At 43.5% G+C, this 20,595-nt stretch overlaps 1 protein-coding gene across 1 annotated transcript in view; it reads right to left on the bottom strand.

Moving 5' to 3' along the window:
- LOC103356262 (histone deacetylase 4-like) overlaps window positions 1–20,595 on the bottom strand; it is a 137,157-nt gene that overhangs the window by 47,907 nt on the left and 68,655 nt on the right. Inside the window, exons 4-11 of the mRNA XM_008280348.1 lie at window positions 12,538–12,732; window positions 12,290–12,435; window positions 11,473–11,623; window positions 8,647–8,767; window positions 6,708–6,826; window positions 844–972; window positions 401–507; window positions 37–156 (exon numbers count right to left, since the gene is read on the bottom strand). Of these exons, the coding sequence (XP_008278570.1) occupies window positions 37–156; window positions 401–507; window positions 844–972; window positions 6,708–6,826; window positions 8,647–8,767; window positions 11,473–11,623; window positions 12,290–12,435; window positions 12,538–12,732 (1,088 nt within the window). The remainder of the gene's footprint in view (window positions 1–36; window positions 157–400; window positions 508–843; window positions 973–6,707; window positions 6,827–8,646; window positions 8,768–11,472; window positions 11,624–12,289; window positions 12,436–12,537; window positions 12,733–20,595) is intronic.

Here is a 20,595-nt window from a genome sequence, read left to right as displayed (position 1 = left end):
TATCATTGCATAATCTTGTATATTAAATGTACTCACAGTGCTTGCAGGACCTGTGGCCGGCAGTCCCAGGGTGATGTTCGGCAGAGACGGTGAGGTGTAGAGAGAGAGCTGGCTGACTGAACCTTCCCTTGCTGCCAACCTCTGAAGCAGGGAGGCCTGGACACACACATCCACATTACCATTACACTAAATACTTAGACAGTAAAGACACAAAAAGAGACACAGTTTATAGTACTGTACATCACTTTCTCAATTTGTCTCTCTCAAATTCGCACACGTAGAGATTTAGACCTCCATTAAAAGAAACTGACATTGCAAATCTCCTCCTGGAGTCTCACCTGTGTGGCTCATAGACACAAACACCGACAGACACACGTGTATATGCAGTCATGTTGTTTACCTCTCCTGGGCTGCTAGAGATTGTGACCCCATTCTCACTGGGGATGTTACTGGAGCTGTTGTTGGGAGAGCTGGGACCTGAGCCTGGTGCACTGTTGCATGCGGACTCTGGAATACACACAACACAGAAATTAGATTTTTTATTTTCTTCCCCCCACAACGCACTAACATGTATCTAACAGCTGACTTAGATCATTAGGCTTTCTGCACTGAAATGTGACTGTGACATCCATATCCACAACCCAATTAAAACTAATTATTAAGATAATTATTCCAGCACGACACAATTTGAAACAGATATTATGATGCTCGGCAAATTCCAATCACTTAAGCTCCAGATGGAACAGCTTTTTTTTTGCTATTTTTATCATCATGTGATCATTGTCATGCGAATCATGACACCACCTTAAAACAACAGATACATTCCAGTGACGGAGAACTCACCAGCCACATCTAGCGACCGCTTCTTGGCAGTAGTGATGGGTCCATCTTTCCTGCGGAGCAGAGGGCTACTGCGGCGCTCGGTCACCTTCTGCTTTAGCCGAGAACGAAGCTTGAGGTTGGGCTCAGAGGCTGACAAGACACAAATAGGGACAGAAGTCTATTCTGAGACAACACCTGGAAGTAATTCAGACTTTCTTCCATGAAAACTGAAAAATCTGTTGTCAGTATCTGCTTTTGCTTGTTCCACTCCATGTGACCCATGTGTAGCAGATAACTAAGGGGATACAGCTAAGCTTTGCCAAGGTTGAGTGTTTCATTTCCAACAAATTCTAAAAATATTAATGTGCTGCAGCCCGAATTAGCCCCACACATGCATTAAAAATTACAGACTCTCTCTAAACTGTTGCTCTGGCACTCGGATTGGTGGTAGATTGCTGGGTCGCACAAGTGGGAGCTTGTTTGTTGGCATGTAGCGGTGCTAATGAGCTTGTCCCTATAGGCCACGCTGTATGCGCTGGCCGACAGATTCGGGAGCTGAGGTTAGCCATCATCATGTGACAGTGGGAAGCACTGCAACAACGGGGGAAACAGCCCACTGGCAGCTTTCTTGACCCCATGCTTAATGATGCTGCCTCCACGCTCTGCTAATGAACACTGCATGTTTCCAGACACTTCCAATTACAAAAAAAAAAAAACTGCCAGTGTCTGTCTTCATGTGTGTTTGTATGCATATGGCATGTGTGTGCCCAGCTCTATATTTCTTGGGGCTATGCCTGCAAACAGATGCTCCTGTTCTGGATTTTTCTGTGTGCTGTGGAGCAGTATTGGCAGGTGCTACGTGCATGCAGGAAGGAGGCGAGGCCAGCGTACAGTATATTCCGGGAATCATGTCAGCGACAGGGCCTGGCCCTTTCTGGACAATCTTGGTGTCTCGCTGCCAGACTATACTAAACACATGCAGTTTCATTCCCTCCTCCACCAGCTTCCTTCCGTTCAATTAGTCGAAGCTGGACGGTTGACCAGTGGTTGACCCATCGCTCGTCCGACGACCTTGTATCAAACAGACCAGGCTACATTCATTAGCCTCAGAGAGGGAGAGAGATAGGGCTTTTCGGTACAGCCAAGTGGAAGCAATTGATTCTTTGTGTACAGTCGTGATTAATTCCTTATTAGAAGACCTATTCTGGCTCATTAAAGCCCCTCTGGCCCCTGGAACGCTAATCAAGGTAGGATGAAGTTTTAATGTACTTCAAAGAGGTACAAGTTCTCATTATACCTTCTGGCCGGTGGGGATGAGATGACCTCCTGTGAATCTATAATGTCTAAGTACTTTTTCAAATGCACTCTCAATTTTAAGGGGAACAATGCTGATGATAAAACTCAATTATTTAAAAAAGAGCTTCTTCTAAGAGGAGGGCACTCTTCCAAAGTCTTTGTTAAGAGAGATGGGCTGGGTCCGGATAAAATGCTGTGCATTAGTTGAACTGGAGGAGACAGCGGGAGAAAGAAGACAAGGAGACAAGGAGACAAGAAGACAAGGAGACAAGGAGCATAGGCCGTGAATGCTTGTTTTAGTCACGGTGAAGTGAAGTTCGATATTTTTGGTTGCAGATTTAATCTCATTCAGGGGAATCAAAGTTACATGTTTAGACCTTTTTTTTTTTCCTTCCATGGAAAAACAATCCCTTCACATCTTAAATGGCTTACGTGTAACAACATCATTGCTTTCTCTAGAATTAGGAGAGCTCTGAAGTCCCTGCCTTTGTCTCCACCCACCCCTCCCCATTCACGGCAGCTCAACACTGTAAAACTACTCTATGTTACACAATGGCTAATTGTAATATTGGGAGTATTTCAGCCACGTTCAAACCAGAAACAGATTCTGAGGTAGAATAAGGACAGAGAAAGCCTCACCCTTGTAAGCATTCGACATAACTTGTTAGCCTAATTGATTCTGACTGGGCTTTGAACATCCCTCAATGATAAGCTTTTGATTTTGGTAATATTTGGCTTGTGCTATGTTTATTATTGTTCTGGGTGGTGTTCTGATGTAATATGAGCCACGGTGCTGGATCCACCAAAAGTGGACACGAGTATCTTCTTCTTCTCTCTCCTTTGTGTTGTTTTATATCAGTAGGTGTCACAGGAAACTTTATTAGTCTACGGTGAAGACCTACCAACAGTGGGCGGCAAAGGCGATAGAAACTGTAGATAATGTAGGGAAAGGACAAACAAGGCCCACACAGATAGTACAACGGAAGAAGAGGAGGTTGTTCAAGGTTTTGCTCGTGCGTCCTGAGGAATGGACGGATAAAAGAAGTAGACGGAGAGAGAGAGAGAGAGAGAGAGACGAGCTGGGAGGAGGCCAGCGAAGGAGACAGAGAAGGAGAGTGAAGTATGCATGTGTGTGTTTGCTGGGCACCGGTCGCGATGGGGGTGTTCACCTCAGGACACAGTGACTTTGAAGGGTGTTACTGCCGACTGGGCAAAAGCACACCAGTGAGCTCACGTGCGAACACACTCGCTGCAGAGGGCCCAGACTGGTTTTACTGCTGATGCTGGCATTTCACTGCAGCCCTCTCTCTCTCTCTCTCTCCTTCACCTCAGTCCATCCCCTCCTTTCTCTCACTTCCTCTAAATCCTTGCTTCTCCCTTTTCTCTGGAATTATTTTCCCCTCCCCGTGATCATTGAGATTTTATGAGCAGACCGTAAGCACCGACTGGCGAAAGCGGACGTGCAGACTCATGCAGTTACGCGTCGTAGGTTATGTTGTTTATTAAAAATGCATTATTTCCAAAACAAACTTTACGTCCTCTCTTGCCAGACTGTCAGATCGCATCATGTTTTCCTGCGTGGTTTTATAAGTGCCATAACAGAATTCAGAAATGTATTTCTGAGGGAGAAAATTAGTTGGGCTTTAGCAAACCACAGTCCTGCCATGATACACGTATGAATAAGCCACGAGTGATTTACCACACACCTGAATCCAAGGTACACTTTATGCATTATATGGTCAAAACATTGTGATGAAAGGTGGCTTCAGATTACATATCTCATCACAGACATGGTGGCTTTTGTGTTTCTGTTTGTGTGCTTTGCATCTCTTTACACACAAAGCTGCTCAAGACAAAAGCCGTCGCAGTTCTCTCCCTAATCCGCTCTCATACTTCCAAGATGGCCATTAAAACTGTACAAAATCTAGATTAAACGTCCGTATAAGTGGTGCTTAATATTTCAATAGGGAGTTGACAAGGAAACTGATTCTCAGATACAAAACATATCGATCAGCCGCTCATCTGTTTTGACAGATAGGAGTCCCGAGCTGCGAGAGACATGCCGGGGGAAAGCTGCGCTGGCCTGCCAAGAAAACGCAAGAGGGAGGGAGATTTATGGAAATCAATAGGGTAGTTTGCTGAAACTCATCAACAGGGCTTCCGAGAAACATCATATGTGGATGATACATTAGATAAATAGATTAGAAGGACATAAACAGAGAGGCAGACATATGGATAAACAGATTTGTCTCACTTGCGTATTTTTCGAAAGACATGAAAGCAAATAAACCGAATTTGAAAAATCTCACGGCAGCCAAAACTGCTGTATAAACAAGGCGTCAGATTAAAAGCCATCAATTCTTACAGTTTCCGAAAGACACTTGTTCACAAATTTAACATCAAACTATCTAACCACCTCTGCTGTGGGCATATAAAATAAATAAGAGCGCAGGCCACCAAAGAGCAGGCTGAGTGTTTCCTTCTGATAGTTACAACTAATGAGGCCTTTTCATGGAGGTGACATGAGGCTGTTAAAATCAGTGACGTCTATTACTGATTGTTGTAACAACCGAGCGGTATATGAGTAAGGTGGGTGGAAAAGGATGTGGTGATTTTTACATTGCAGATATTTAACTGCCACTTACCAGAACAAGCCATGTGCGCACCAGCACACCCCGTTTAAATTCCATTAACATCACAAACACTAGAAGAGGGCCTGACTTTAGTCTCTAAGATGCTGAGAAACCCTAACTGTCCACCTTCAAACTGGATGAAACACAGAAACGTGACAGTGCTACACTGTATGCACATATCTCGCATGGTTGTTGTTCAGTGGCCAGTGTGGAATGGGAATGTCTGTGTGTGACAGTGTGTGAAAGAGTGAAGGAGAAAGGGGGTCAGCATGACAAGTCAGCCTCTGTCATGAAGGCCTGACAGACTTCCTGCCGCAGCAAATCAAAATGGCCCTCTGTTTTCTGAGAGCCATTATCGCAAATCCCCTCAGTCTCGGACAATGAATCCGTTTAGTACCATATTGTTCGCCTGGACTCACCAGACAGAAACAGAATCTTTAACGTACACGTAGGATTTACATCAATGTGTGTCCGAAACGGGGCAAAAACGTCACGCGTGACAGCTGCGGACGTCAGAGGGAGCGCACAACTGTGGTGTCCACTGTCACTGGCGCTCACTTCCTCTTAAACACAGTTCATATCTCTGTCAGCCAGTCTAATCTGATCTATGTCTGCTCGCTATTGACACAACAGTTCCTCAACAGCTGTGTGTGTGTGTGTGTGTGTGTGTGCAGTCAGTATTCCCTCTCTGCCTCTGCTCACAACTGACACAAAGATAAAGTGCAGTGCCTTCACTTCTCAAACTCCTTTCCTCCCAGTGACACATCACTTTCTTTACATGTGCATTATGTAAAATACTTTGTGTTGGGCCTTGTGTCAGTAAGAACTGTGTGAATTCTGTAAACTGTGACAGTTTCTCAGAGAAAAAAAAAATCCCTGAGTGTCCCTGAAAGTTAAAACTCGCAGTCTGAGTTTGAGTGCCAGGAAAAATCTTTCCTCCCTCCAGCTCACAGCAGGTGGGCAAGAGTGCAGAGTACCCAGAGTTTGGCCTCCAGTTGTGAAAGCAGGCAGTGATACCGCCAAAGCAGCTGCTGACGCTAAGTGAATAATCACAGCTTGGCCGTACATAATATGTGCAGATGGACAGAGCCTGATAAATCCAAAAAGGCAGGAACTGTGGTTTTTACATGCCTACTAGGACACTTCACAAAGGTAGTCGAGAGCTGTTTTGTTGAACAGAATGATCTATGACGTCCGTGAAGAAGTGTGACTGAATGTGTTAGTCAATATCTGCGTGAATGAGTCTCAACAAGCAATAGCCAGAAGGCTTTTTTTCTTTCTTTTTTTTTTTTAAAAGAAAAATCTGATTCATTATGAAATTTTCTACACCTGATGATGAAGTAAAAGGCTGACCATGAATGATAAAGTAATGTCAGGCTCCCATCCTATTTCCACTTTCATTAACTGTAAAACCATGAAGCCGAGAAAAGAAGCTTGTTTAGGATCATTTTGAGGATGGAATCGACTACCTTGTTGTTGTCATTTCCACATGTTGGTTTTTCCAGATTAAACTAAATACGGCATGCTGGTAAACGAACTTTAACACCTCTCAACAGGGTTTCTAGTCTTTATGCTAAGCTAAGCTAATCTACTGATGACTGTAGCTTCATATTAACCACAAACCCTCAGCAGGAAAGCAAATATTCCTCTACACCTATGCCACTGTTTCTCATTTTCCAATTCATTATCTCCCATTCACCATCATCTACATGAGAACGAATCCAAAGACTCCATGAAATAACTTGACATCTTTTTCACAGAGCATTTCAGAGCTTCTATTAATCCTGCAGCGACTGACTCCTGGTTCCTGGCTATGAAACCTAATAAGCCAATTTTACTTTCAGTTGCTAAAGCAGGAAAAGGGAAGATTAGTGGCTCATTCTCAGCAGGCAAGGACGTGGAGGAATGTGGTTGTCAGAAATGAACAATACGTCAGCGGAGCCTTTCGTTCTGTACCTGTTTTGCGGAGCGGGAAGTCGTCTTTTGAGTCGTACGTTCCCAGCACTGGATGGTTGTATGCTGACAATGCTGTTTGGGGAGGAGAGCTCTGGTCCAAGGAGCTGTGCTGGGTTTTTCTACCAAGGAACAAAAAAAAGTAAATGAATTATAACATGAAATATGACTTTAGTAACTATTTCAAAGTGAAATCTGTCACTACATACTTGCCAAGCTCACTCTACAGCGACTATACCTGAGCATCCAAACGCACACACACACCCACACATAAGCGGAAGTGAAAAAGACAGCCTCTATCTTGCTGTCCAAGGTCAACGCAGCACAGTGTGGGCAACAATGTGGGTGGAATGGAGAAAGAGGCAAAGAACAGAGAGAAGGGACTAATCCTGAAAGGCTGAGAACATCCTTTGTCTTCTTTCACATGAAGACAGCAAAAAGACTGAGAACTACTTTCCAATCTGAAGGTTGGTTGAAAATGTAGAAGCAGGGCTGGAGAAGGAGTGAGACACGAAGAGAGAATACATTGTCTGGAAGAACTGAGGAGAATTCCAACAGGTAGAGCAAACAGGGAGCAGACCGAAGGAACGGTGAGAACAGTGGAGGAGAGCTACACAGTCCTGAGATTGTTCCATCATCTCCTGCCTTGGCAGAAATGTTTGACTGCTTAAAGCCTCTTCAAATATTTAAAGCACAGGAGAGGTGCAATTGTCTTTTCTCTCTGCCCACTTCAAGCATACGCACACACGAACACACCTCAAAGAGAGCCAGCTGTCAATCAGCGACAACAAACGCTGACAGAAGAAGAAGAAAAAAAAAAAAGCCTTGTTGCTTCAACATTTTCTCTGTAGCTTAATTCAGAGGGGCTAATGTTGGAAACTTGATGTGGACACAAAAGCACATCAATGACAGACGCCCACACTACAGGGGTTCATAACACCGCTGGGTTTGCCGTGTTTGCAAATCAATGGGAAGACTTTTATGTCGCTCATCACTGGCTTTTACGTTTGATATTTTTCATAGTGTGGCAACTTTGTTGTTTGGTTAAAAAAAATAAAATAAAAAAAAGGCAGCAACTCAAAGGCTTCTAAATGCATAAAAAACAATTCACCTAATATCTTAACTCTAAGGATATTTGCTATAGGTAGTGCTGTAGAATTATTTATTTTCTTAAAAGTGGAAAACACAACATTTATAGGTGATTACTGACAACAAAGTATGAAACCGAAAGAAAACAGAGGTTCTCCTTTAAGATTACAGTAGAGACATAGATATAAAAAGAAAAATAATTTCTTATCCAATTTCATAAAGCCACGCTTATGATTTCATGTTGAGAATACCAATACAATACTGGTTATTAGAAATTGATAACAGATATTAAGAACTGATGGGTGAATGAGAAACACATTGTAAAGCGCTTTGGGTTCCACTAAGGTAGAAGAAGGTGCTATATACAAGTGCAGACCACATACATTTGCAAACTTTGTTAACATGCATTTGTTTCTCTATGTTCCAGATAGCTTTATTTAAAAGAATTTTTCAACATTTATCCCTCGGTGTGATGGGCTGTTACTGATATTGTATAACCAAGAGGTCCACAAAAGACCCACACATTAATTTATGGTTAATCAGCAAAAAAAACCAAACACAAACCAACAAAAAAGCAATATTAATAATTAGACAAATGCTGAATCTGATCTGATAATCGACCAGGCCAAGAAGCTGTCGACCCAATGTATAGTCAAAGTATCTAATACAGTCCGCACAATGAATCAAATTTAAAAACTTTAAAGCTAATCTTCAATCTTTAAAATTATTTCATGTCAAATTGGATTTTATACCGAAACAAATTTGAATTTAGACTTTATATAAAGAGCGTCTCTAGTGGCACACTGCACTTGAAGCCGTAGGTGGTTGTGTGGTGGTGGGCGGTGACACTCACCCATACCAGTAGCGCGGGTCACTGGGCAGACAGTGGTTTAGGTTTCGCTGAGCCAAGGCTTTCTTCTTGTTCAGGACAAACTCCTGAAGTCGCATCTTTACCTCAGTACTGGCGACTGCACCTACACAGCAACACAGAGACCCAGGAGGACAGCAAGCAAAGCTAAGTATATTTATCCAGACAATTCTACTATATACACATGCAATCACACATATCCCCTTTGCCCGACATGAAAACACTTTTTTTTTTTAGTATTGCCCTCCTGGAGAAGTTTGTGCCTCAGAGCTTCTACTATATTACACCCACGGTTCAATCGGTGACACTAACATGAAGATTATAACAATATGTATCCATACTTTGACAGATAATGGGTTTCTAAAGGAGCACCGTCTTGCATTAGAGTTTCATTGAAATTCTACAGAGACGACAGCCGCGAAGACGCACATCAGGACTTTCACTCAGCTCCTGGTCTCTCCTCAATTACCACCCTCATTTCACAGCTGCAAACAAATTGTCCAGGGAGAGAAGACGGCGACGAGTGAGAGGGAGGGAAAAAAAAACAAGGGAGAGAGTGAGGTGAGCAATAAATGTTGCTAAAAAAAAAAAAAAAAAGAAAAAAATAGCTGTTTTGAGAAAACAGGAAAAACAGTGGAGGTGTGTTTTTATTAGAATGTGACAGTGGGAGTGATAACAGGTGATGTGTCGCGCTCGAGAGAGGAAGTGGTAAATCCAGCATGTGAGAGAGAGACAACAGCTAATATATGTTCTCTAAATCATTGTGCAGCTGGAAGCGCCGGCATCCCAATATGTCTGCTTTTGCCACTGAAGCAAATTGGCTTTTATGAGACTGCCTTCTATGCAATTTAGTGCAGTAGTTAACAAAGCTTCTTCTGTTTACAACCCAATACTCTTTCCATAGACGTCAAACCGAAGGCTCACTTTTCCCAGTGCTGAGTGGCTGAGACATGGCAGAAAATAATGGTTCTAAATGTGGGCCCCACCAGTAAATACATTCAAAAGATTTGTGTTGAAATCCAAAAAAACAAACACATGGCTTTAATCACATGTATGTTCAGTAAGGCGGTTCAAGGGAAGGCACCTTTATGTGTGAAGTGCCTCTGAACAACAAGACAATGATGTGATGACAAGGCGAGGAAGGTCTTTGGTGCCACCTTCTACTTATGTTGTATAAAACTAGAAGCAGAAAAGCAGTTGGCTTGCCACAGTTGAAATAAATGCATACTTTCCTGCCAGAACAATGTGCAGTTGTATCAAAGCCTATTTAATGATCAAGTGGATGTTATTGGTCAGTCTAAACAGGAGCACTTTGTCAGCTGGATAATTAGGATTCCTGACAGTATAGACACAATCTAATACGTCCTAATGACAATTACTAAAGAATAATTTTGGCATCAGAAGTCTGGCCACCAGTTCTATAAGTTATGATAATATTTACACACCAAGTCAATTGCTGAGATCTGGGAATGATATTACACAAAGTCCCAGGATAGACAAATCAATTTGGAAGTGGAAACAATGGGGGACTGTGAAATTGTTAACCAGACTGTCCATTATAAACATTCACAGTTTTGGCTTTCTTCCTCTGTCTAATCTGGCATAGCCAGACACAGCACTGTGTCAGCGCTGGAGAATGGTCTGGCTGCACCTTGTTATTCATTATCACTCTGCTGTGGGGAGGGAGATGCTCTAGCTGTTTTTTTTAACCAATTATAATCATCTTGGACGGTGCTAAACCCAGGATACAGCAATGGTATTTTAGTAAAATAGGGTCCGAGGAAATTGGTTTTGGTGGAACGCAGGGAGGCGAGAACTGTCATTAAAATGACAAATTTGCTGAAAGAACCAAGCAGGGCTGCATTACCACAAGATCCAAATTTTGTCAAAATGTGTTATTTTCAGCATGTATGTTGCTGCTCAGAGGTTGTTGTTGTTGTCGTTTCCAGTGGAGAAGGAGATTTTGAAAATGGTAACATGCAGATAAAGAAGGGGAGGAGAAAGCTGTGTGACATGTGTGACGGAAACAGCAGCTTCATACCTACAGTTTACATCCAGTGAGTCCGACTATCCTCTGACTGTTTCTGAATCTCAGAACACAGTTTGCTAAGCACAGTTTTATGATTATAACAGATGCAATGATGGCCAAAGCAACAGAAATAAAACCAAAGCGGAAATAAAGGTGTTCTTTAAAAGGAAACAAACAGATCAAGTCAGGAATTTTTGTTTCTCAATCAACATGACACCGGAAAACAAAAAAGAAATTTTAATTCAGAGGTCCTGCGGGCCTGCTCGGTGTCTTGCTCCTCTAACCTTGTGTTGGCTGTCTGATATTCCCTGTGGTGAATGTGTGAGGTCAGGCTGTTCTGACTGCTGTGCTGTAAGTGCAGGTGCTGTGACAGAGGGGTTGGACGGGCCAAGTCTCTCTGACACCTGCTGTGATAATATGACACAGTGTTTCAGCACAGGTACAACAGATGTTGGTGGCGTACACGAGAGTGAATAGATGCTCAGTCAAATGTGACAGCTTCATTCGGAGCTCGTTCGTGACACCTCTGTGCCACTGGTATACAAATAAACTTCTTTAATGTTCATATTTTATTCAGTATAATTTATCTTATGCACACTGGACTGCTTCCTCTTTTGGCCACTCATTCACTTCTTATCATAAAATCGTGCGTATCGTTGATGACATGTTGATAATTTACAGTCCAGCTCTAACTCTGTGGCACGTTATAACAACTGTGCAGTACCACAGTTAATACGTTGGCCACTTCCTTCAAATATCCTTCTCTAGCGGGTGCTACTTACTCTCTTGTCCCCTCTCCTTGTGTTTGAGCTGTTGGAGTTTGTGTTCTCGCTGCTGCTTCTCCAGCTGCTGCTCATGACGTTGCTGCTCAATCTTCCTGTGATGCTCCAACAGCTCTTGTTGGTGCTTGAGCGCCAGTAAATCCTGTTGGTGCTGGTGAAGAGAAGGACACAAGGAGATTGAAGGATGGAAGGAAGGAAGGAAGCGTAAAAGAAGAGACAGCAGATGAGTAAAGGATGCTGCACAATGTCAAGTTCCTACATATAGCAAAGCTGGAAAGATGGTTTGAAAGTTTGCTTTTTCTAACACGTATGACATCAACAAGTTTGAGTGCAAAAATGACAGCCATGCTAATCTGGAGACTGAGCAGATTGGACAAGAAGCACCAGAGTTATTTTCAGCCTAAACTGATCATCCTTGTTGGCTGGCTTTGTGGTCGTAGCAACACCAGAGTGAGTCTTTTCAGCACAGTGTGTCGCATACAAAATTCACGCACACACACACACACACGGTTTACTGGGGCCAAGGTTCCCATGGAGATAACTAAGCAGCAAAATACTGCCACCCGATCAAATTACACCGCCATACCCACTTAAATGTACACATGCACTTGTTTCCTCCTGTCCTTCACAAGATGCATTTCTGCTGAGTACAGCCCTGCAGTCGCTGTATCCAAGGAAGAACTCCCGCCTCACCCCCATCCACGAGTGAGATACAGACACACAAACAGAGGGGAGAGGAGAGGAGAGGAGAGGAGAGGAGAGGAGGAGAGAGGAGAGGAGAGGACCTTTCCTTCCCCCTCCCGTCCCACCGCCTCACCTTGATATGTTCCTGCAGCTGAGCTTCATGTTGTCGTGAGAGCTGTTCATGCTGCCTCTGAAACTCTGCGATCAGTAGCTGCCTCTGGAGCTGCTGCTTGTGTTTCAGAGCCACCAGTTCCTGCTGCAGGTGCTGCTCCTGGTGGCCTGTAAAAAGGTTTTGAAGACCGGATCACTCAGAGCAAAGAGCGCACATCTGTGGAAAGCAGCCGAGATACCGCAAGACAACCGGACACCACCGCCACTTACCAATGACTGGCCCCCTGCCTGTCTCGGACGATGCTGTGGAAGTGGCCGGCGCGGGGTGGGGTGGGGGAACCAGGCCGAAGGGGGGCTGCTGCTGGTGGTGGTGGTGAGGGTGGTCCACTACGCGCAGGTCCATGGGAAGGATGGCTGTGGCGGTGGGGGGCACCTGCGTGGGCAGTGCTGCTGTGCTCACGTCCACTGAAAGAAAAGGAAGCAAGAAAGAGAATTGCATTTTTATAGTAAAATTACATCATCATGTGTCAAGGTCCCATCTTTTTAATATTCTTTAACTGCAGCCAAACTTTATCCTTTCTCATCCAAATGAGACAGACGAGCACTTGTTACACGAGCTGCCGGGACGCCTCAGCCTCGACAGTTGCGCTTCATGCTGGTTTCGGTCGCTTGTAATTTTGGCACGCTGAGGATTTGAGTCTGTTTTATACTGTAGTTGTACACGCGGGATAAGAGCATTAGCAAAACGCCAAAAAACATAAAATCTGTCTGCGATTTTTAAAGCCAGAGATCATCAGAACATCAGTATGTGCTGCGGTGGGAGAAATGTGTGTAGGAAGCTTCCCAAATATACTGTTTACATAAATCCGTCCAAACATCAGAGAGGAGAGCGCAAAAACAATCCCTCTGCAACATGTAGAAAGGATTTGCTGACGTGTGTGTCAATATGTTTCCACTTGGAATGTGTGCATGTGAGCGGTAACCCTGCATTTTGCTTGGAAGTGCAATGCTGGAGGTGTGCTGATGTCGTCTGACTTTGTGAGAGGACACAGATGACAAAATACCCAAAATTCACACACACTCAACCATCAACCCAGGCAATACAATATTACTAAAAAATATATGGCATTCTAAAAAAAATGTAAAAACTAAATTAAATCAAAGGTATAAGACCTGCAAAATAGATCAAATTAAAAATAAAAGCAGGCGAGACACTGACACACAAACACTGCCGCCATATGCCGAAACTGTAAAACCAAAAAGCCCGAGACAAACATCTCAACATCTGTTTGTGCTACAGTCCTCATGGTTTATTTAATCTGCTTTAAAAGAATAATCTAGTGAAGGAGTACAGGTCTGTTTTGATCTCTAAAGATGTAAGAGCCAAAAAAAAAAAAAAAAGAAAAGATAATAGTCTCAATTCAGCAACGCAACATGCAACAACTTGGGTACCAGTGCAATCAGATTATTTCTCCACAACAAGCCAACAACGCAGCAGATTACACACACAGTACCACCCTAAATAACATCAGGGAAAAAAGAAAACATACAATCTTTGCCAACTTTAAATCCTTGATATGTAACTGGAATACGGCATGTTGGGATCAAACACTGACAGCGCTCTACGTCATTCAGTCGAAGTCTAAAAGCTTTTGATTAAAGTGGGCTTAACATGTGAATGAAGATAAACCTGTTGAAGTTAAGTTAAACCAGGTTTGTAGGTCAAAAACAAAAATCTTTTAAATCAGTGCAACCAAAACAAAATAAATAAATAAATCTCGACTTCAAGCTCAAAACCTCCTGTGTATCAGTCAGTCTTTTCTGATCAATATCTGCTCTGTGGAGAACCACCTTGCACCATGCCAAGCCCTCTGCCAGTGATCAATACCCGAAAACCAGTGCAAAGCATCCCCAGCCTATCATGAATATCCTGGTATCCCCAGTGGCCAATGAGGTGGCGATGGAGTTGCAGTTACTTGCTGAGACAGCCAATGACATCTTTGGTACCGGGCAGGTTTTCAGTGCGGGAGGAAACTCGACACCACCCAACGGGACAGCAGGGAGAGAAGAAAGGGTGTGGCTAGGCCAGACATGCTGGTGCTTCACTGGTGCACATGTGTGCCCGTTTACTTGGATCACTATACTTGTTAGGACTCGCTCGAGAGCTGGACTTTAGAGGCGTTTTGTTCTGTTTAGTCCTTTAGTTTGAAAGGATGAAAGAGTTGGGCTTAGATTGAATTAAACAAGGGTGGAGGAGTGCTATTATCCAACGATACACTTGTTAGAGCTCAAAACGATATAACGTCAGGTGATTTTAGCAAAACGTTACAGTGACGGATTAAGGAAATGGAAGGGAGACGGAGATCCTAGACCTCTGACCAACATATAGTCTGCAGGTCAGAGGTCCTGGACCTTCGACCTACAGACTTGTATGTTTGTCACTTGCATATTACAAAGCCAATAGAAAGACAGCCTCATTAGAAGATGCCACTGTCATTTTCAATCTGAACAGTCGGTGCCAATCACCACACAAAGCCATTCCCTGTGAACCGTGGTAAACTTTCAGCTCGCCACCTCTCATATCCACCGTGCACGCATGCATTGACACAAACATGCCTGTCGACTGTTTACACACATATCTAATAAGCAGTAAACAGCAAGGTCAAACAAACAAAGCCTTTTGTTTGCCCATCAGCCGTGTCAGTCCACTTCATATGGAGTGCCACTTTGTACACAGGCGACCCTTTCAGAGAGATCCCTGTGCCGCTTATTTTAGCGCCTGCTCTGCCGTATATTTTCCCATATGGACTGAGGTGAGTGTTGGATACAAACACCATCCCAGTTTCCTCTAAACAGGGTTTAAACGCTTGCTCTCAACACCACAGTCTTCACATCCCCGTCCTCATCAATCGGCACGTCACAAAGACTTCACAAAGATTTCCAAAACGTCGCATTTTTAAACACAATTTATTGCATGTAGTTAATTATTGCAAGTTCTTCTTTTTTATTCAACCACTATATTAAAATGCAAACAAAAGCATCACTGCTGAAGGCCTGTTTTGTGGACTTTTTAAGGAAACAACAGATGGTCTAATTATTATTTCTACCAATTTTTATAGTTATCTCAATTATCTGGATGCTTATAAGTAAACAACATAAACTGTAACAACAAAGTTTGCCTGAAACATATTATGGTAGCTTTGTAATCACCAAAAAAATAAAGAAACTCAGATTTTGACACCAGAGATGAATGTACTGGCTGATTAAAATTGATCAAACAATTGCAAAGAAGGTAGTTTCACGATTAGGAAGACAAACAAGTGAGCCTCATTAGAAGATGGCTCTGATCGACATTTATTTTCTCGGCGCCAATCACCTGCGTCGTCCACACAAAGCCCGTTCCCTGTGAACCGGAGTAAACTTCCAGCCCACCACCTCTTGCATCCACCGTGCACGCATGCATTGACACAAACATGCCTGTCGACTGTTTACACACACATATCAAGCAAGCAGTAAACAGCAAGGTCAAACAAACAAAACCTTTTGTTTACTCACCAGCCGTGTCAGTCCATTTCATACGGAGCGCGACTTTGTATACGGGAGGCCCTTTCAGGCGCAGGCTATTTTAGACCCACAGAGACAATCATGCGTGCACCATCGCTTCAATTAGCGCCTGCTCTGCTGTATAGTTTCCCATATGGACCGAGGTGAGTGTTGGACACAAACGCCATCCCAATTTCCACTAAATAGGGTTTTGGCAGTTGCTCTCAACCACCATGCTCTTCGTGCACACAAGCCCCATGTGTCTTCCCAAGTTGGCATGCCACAGAGATTTATAAAGGTCATTTGTTTTCATGAACCTAAAAAAAAACTACACAAAGGAAAAGCGTATTTTCTGCTTCCATACGTTCACTTTGCAACAACAGAATCCAAACATTCCTCTGGGAAAATAACCAGAAATGGCACATCAAAGCCTGAAAGACTGTAACTTTGTGATTGACAACAAATGAAAGAAACTACATTTTCAGACATTGCTAAGCTAGCTCATAAAATACATCAAACACAACATTTGCGAAGAAGTTGATGCAATATCATAATTTAGAAGACACCCAAGATGAAGTAGATGCCTGTGTGAACTGAAACCATTAAAACCAGTGTGCACAATTACATCTGTGGTAAAAGTATGCAACCATAACCTAAAGCCAAACTGAGTGCCAACACTGTGCCACCATGGCACCACTCTATTTACCTCGCAGCAGTTGTGTTTCACTCCCAACAAGTCATCAAACAAGCACGACGAAGAAATAAAAAATACAGCAAAGCCCAACTAAAATGTCTAAAATATATCCAAACAAAAACACTTCTGGATTGTGGTGTTGTGTGTTTCATGCAACATAATGTGCAAATGTAATTGTGTGCCACATGTTGCAGAAGTACTGTGCAAGCTATGCCTGAGGTGCCCATATATATATATATATATATATATATAAATAGTCATTTTAAATCCTCAATGTCTATGAAGTTAGGTTCTGTTAACATGGCTGATCACCTCCGGACTCGTGATCAATGGCTGGCTGCAAGGCTAAAACGAGGCAGAAAACAACAACAACAACAACATAACAAAAAAAAAAAACTAATTACAGCCACTTATCCTCAAACTGAGGGGCTACAAGTGCACAGAGAGAGACAGAGATGGAGAGAAAGAAGGAGGTGGTGTAATCACTGTTCCAGCCAGCTACTCAGAGGCTAACCACACCGGCTGGCACATTAAGACTGCACTGAGAGCTATTGCTGGCTACGGATCGTGATGTTAGCTACACAAAGCTGCACATACAGGAACACAGGCACTTAAACCTTTTGATAACCTTGATGTATTTATGTAGCAACACCGCAGCCTATACCTGAACCACACAGACACTGAGAAGTGTCTGTTCCAAGTCAGCTCAGTGCTCCCATGTTTTTATTTTTGTTGCTTCTGCAGCTGGTTAAATGCAGCTGACATTATGTTGAAAAAGAGGGAGGATTTTGCAACAAGGATCTCAGGATGTGGAGCTGTTTTAGATTCTATAATCTGGTGCAAATAAGAAGATACAGAGAGAGTATTTCTGAAAAAAGTATTTATCTACTGTTTGTTTACAGTTTGTTTACACGACTGTTATCAGATAAACTGACTTCAAGTGCTATAAAAAGTTTTAATAGCACCCAAGAAGCATATTTGTGGCACACTTTACTGATAGCTAATAGTCAAGCTGACAAGGATCACCGTACTGCTATAGTTGCACCATGACAGAAACTCTCAGCACAAAGAGGCGTTTTTATAGTAAACAAAGCTTTGTCAACAAGAGCAGACAAACAGGGTGACATACAGCACCCAACAGGGGGCAGGCACCTGTGAAGTAATTAGCCCAGCTTACGAGGATAGCGCTCTGTGCATGTGGCGTGAGGCTGTGGTGCTGAGCCAACAAGAGGAGAGGTAGCTGCACAAGCTGACTCATCCTGATAGCAGCAGACATGATAAAGCAAAAAAAATATTCTTGCTGCAGGCATGACTAAGCAGTCCAGAGCAAAGATACATATCTAATGTTGTGCTGAGATTTCCATCCATATGAATTTGAGAGGACACGAGGCATTTGCAAGTCTAGAAGGTTTTCTTTGTATCACTCACAGGTTCAGTTTATAATCGCATACAGTAGGTTTGATATGTGTCTAAGCCCGCGGACCTTGAGCAGCTGCAGGAACATAAAAGCTACGAAGGACCATTACAGCTATGAAGGGCGGAAGTGAGATAAACTCTGTTGATTTCCAGAGAGGAAATTGTGTTTACTTTGTGAAAATCCCATAGAGTTGTTAGCGTTGCCGACTATAGGCACGATGATGTGAAATCTGGCTGAACTCGCCGAAGACCTACACAAACAAAGCTGCTGGAAATGTCAGGCCCTGCCTCCTCCTCTTCTCTCCTCTTCCCCCATCCATGCCTCTCTGTGTCCCTTTATCCCCGACTCTCCCCCTCCCTCCATCCTCTCATCCCCCTCTCCCGTGATCAGGCTGAGAATATGGATCACACAGGCAGAGTTATTTATAGACCAGGATTCCCAAGGGAGTTCCTCACCCCACTGGGCATCAGTGCACTAAGAGGAAAAAGCCCCATGTTTACTCACAGTGTATGAGAAACCTGACACCCATTCATGATTTAAATGTAATGTCAACAAAATGTGTGCGATAAAAAAAAAGCAAAAGGCACACACCGGTGACATCACCGCGAGGCTTGCATGTTAAGAATGAATCCTAATCGCTGACATAATGTCATCCCGCCATGAGCCCCACAGTCACAGGTGCTCACAGAGTCGGGAGGCAAACGCCATGGCGACTTGTGGGATCGCGGCCAGCGGTTGGTTGGACAGGGGAGCAGGGGTGGGGCTTGAGGTGGCGGGTGAACCAATGACGGCAGGCAAGCAATTCAACAAATGGCCCGCATGTGTGTTAAGCTCAATGCTTTACTGTCCAATCTGGGATGGGTGTGTGTTGATGTATGTCTCTGGAGCGTGGTGGTGTCGTGGTGCGAGCCGCCGCCTCTTTGTTTTCCTCACCTCTCTGTTCTTTTTCTGCGATGACAGCTAGTCAGTGTTCCCTGAAACCAACTCCCAAACAAACCAAAGAGGAACTAATCAAGTCATTTAAAGAAAGTGTAGAGGTTTCACATTTGGGTATAGAAAGATATACAAATCCTTCATGGGCACTTTTTTCTTTTTTAAAAATAGCTTCTCTGATAGATGTGTCAAAGCACTGTGATTTTAACTGTCAAAGTGAACTGAGACACAGACTCTCCACATGATCCAAGACAGTGAGCTGCAGAGCCAAATGGTGACACAGCATGTGCAATGGCCACTACATGCAAATTAAACCCTTAATAGGCACTTTATTCTGCGGAAAGATAACACACATTCACTCTTTTGTATTTAAAAAGAAAAACAAAATTCACTTTCATACACGCACACACAGGCATAAATGCAAACGCACACAATAGAGTGTGTGGAGGGACAGAACACAGCCACTGCCATCTGCTCCATTCAGTTAAAGGCTGCGCTGAGTGGTGCTGAGCGAGCCTCCATACATCAGTACCATTCAATAAACACTGTCACTACCCAAAGCTGCACACCCACACACGGCAAACGAGCATGTACACAAACACACACACACTCCTCAAGTGAGCAGCAAAACAGGTGTACGCAAACGCATGCACGACTAGGAGATTACTAAAACACGACTCATTAGTGCACACACTAAATAAACTCAGTGAAAGTCACGGCGACACAACAGAAAAAAAACACACAATACAACACTTCCCTACACGCTATCTACAGAGTAATCCTTGCATAACAACAAGAGCTCTTACCCATCAGTTGTGCCGTGCTGTCCGGTTGTTGCACGTTTGTGTGTGTGGTGTGTGTGTGTGTCTAGTGTACAGTATCGGAGCAAGAGAAAGAGAGAGCGAGAGAGAGAGAGAAAGTGTGTGTTAGTAGCCCAAAGTGTGACTCTGAACAGAACTGTAAAGTCCACTGCAGCGCAAAGACCCAGCAGACCGACCTGGTTCTGGTGGTGAGAACAGATCTCTTGTCTTTCACACAGTCCGTCTCTCACTCTGTCGCTTCTCCCTGCTTCTCTCACTGACGTGTTTTGCTCTGCCCTCCAGCTGCCACTCTCTCTCTCTCTCTCTCTCTCTCCCTCCCTCTGTTCCTCTGGTCCCCTCCCACTCTCCCTCCCTCTCGCTCTCCCTCCTCGGTGACATCAGAGGGCAGTCTCAGGCATGTTGAGCATTTTATGAGCTCCCTCTCTACCTCCCAACTCCCAGACCAACGGTGAGGCAGACTGCGTCAGACTGTGACCACATTCTTATTTGACTAGACTATGCTTTTATGCACCACCTCTGCATTTTTTTATTTTTTTTTTTTGTGACTGAACTCAATGTTGCATTTGCCGGCTTTTCTTTTCTTTTTTTTTTTTTTTGTTGATGTGATTTACTTGTTGCACACACAGGTTTGTGACTCGTCTCTATCTAAAACCCTCCTACACACAGAGACAGCTGCTGTGAAGTTCAACTCACAGTAGATGTAGCTCGGCCTTGTGAGGGGAACATTTCACAACCAGTGAAGATACGTCAGGCATCTTTTCTTCCCACAACACACACAATAACTGCTGCACACATCTTGGTATTTAGATTCAGTTCTGTTTTTTTTAAGGACGCAATTTGCTTGCATGCTTTGTCACATTTTAAAGAGAAATTTGGGAAAAGGTCCATCCATCCATTATCTATACACCGCTTAATCCTCA

Source organism: Stegastes partitus, unplaced genomic scaffold (assembly GCF_000690725.1).
Source record: "Stegastes partitus isolate 25-593 unplaced genomic scaffold, Stegastes_partitus-1.0.2 Scaffold190, whole genome shotgun sequence".
In the NCBI taxonomy this organism is placed as follows: domain Eukaryota; kingdom Metazoa; phylum Chordata; class Actinopteri; family Pomacentridae; genus Stegastes; species Stegastes partitus.
This window is presented reverse-complemented; position numbering and strand designations above follow the sequence as displayed.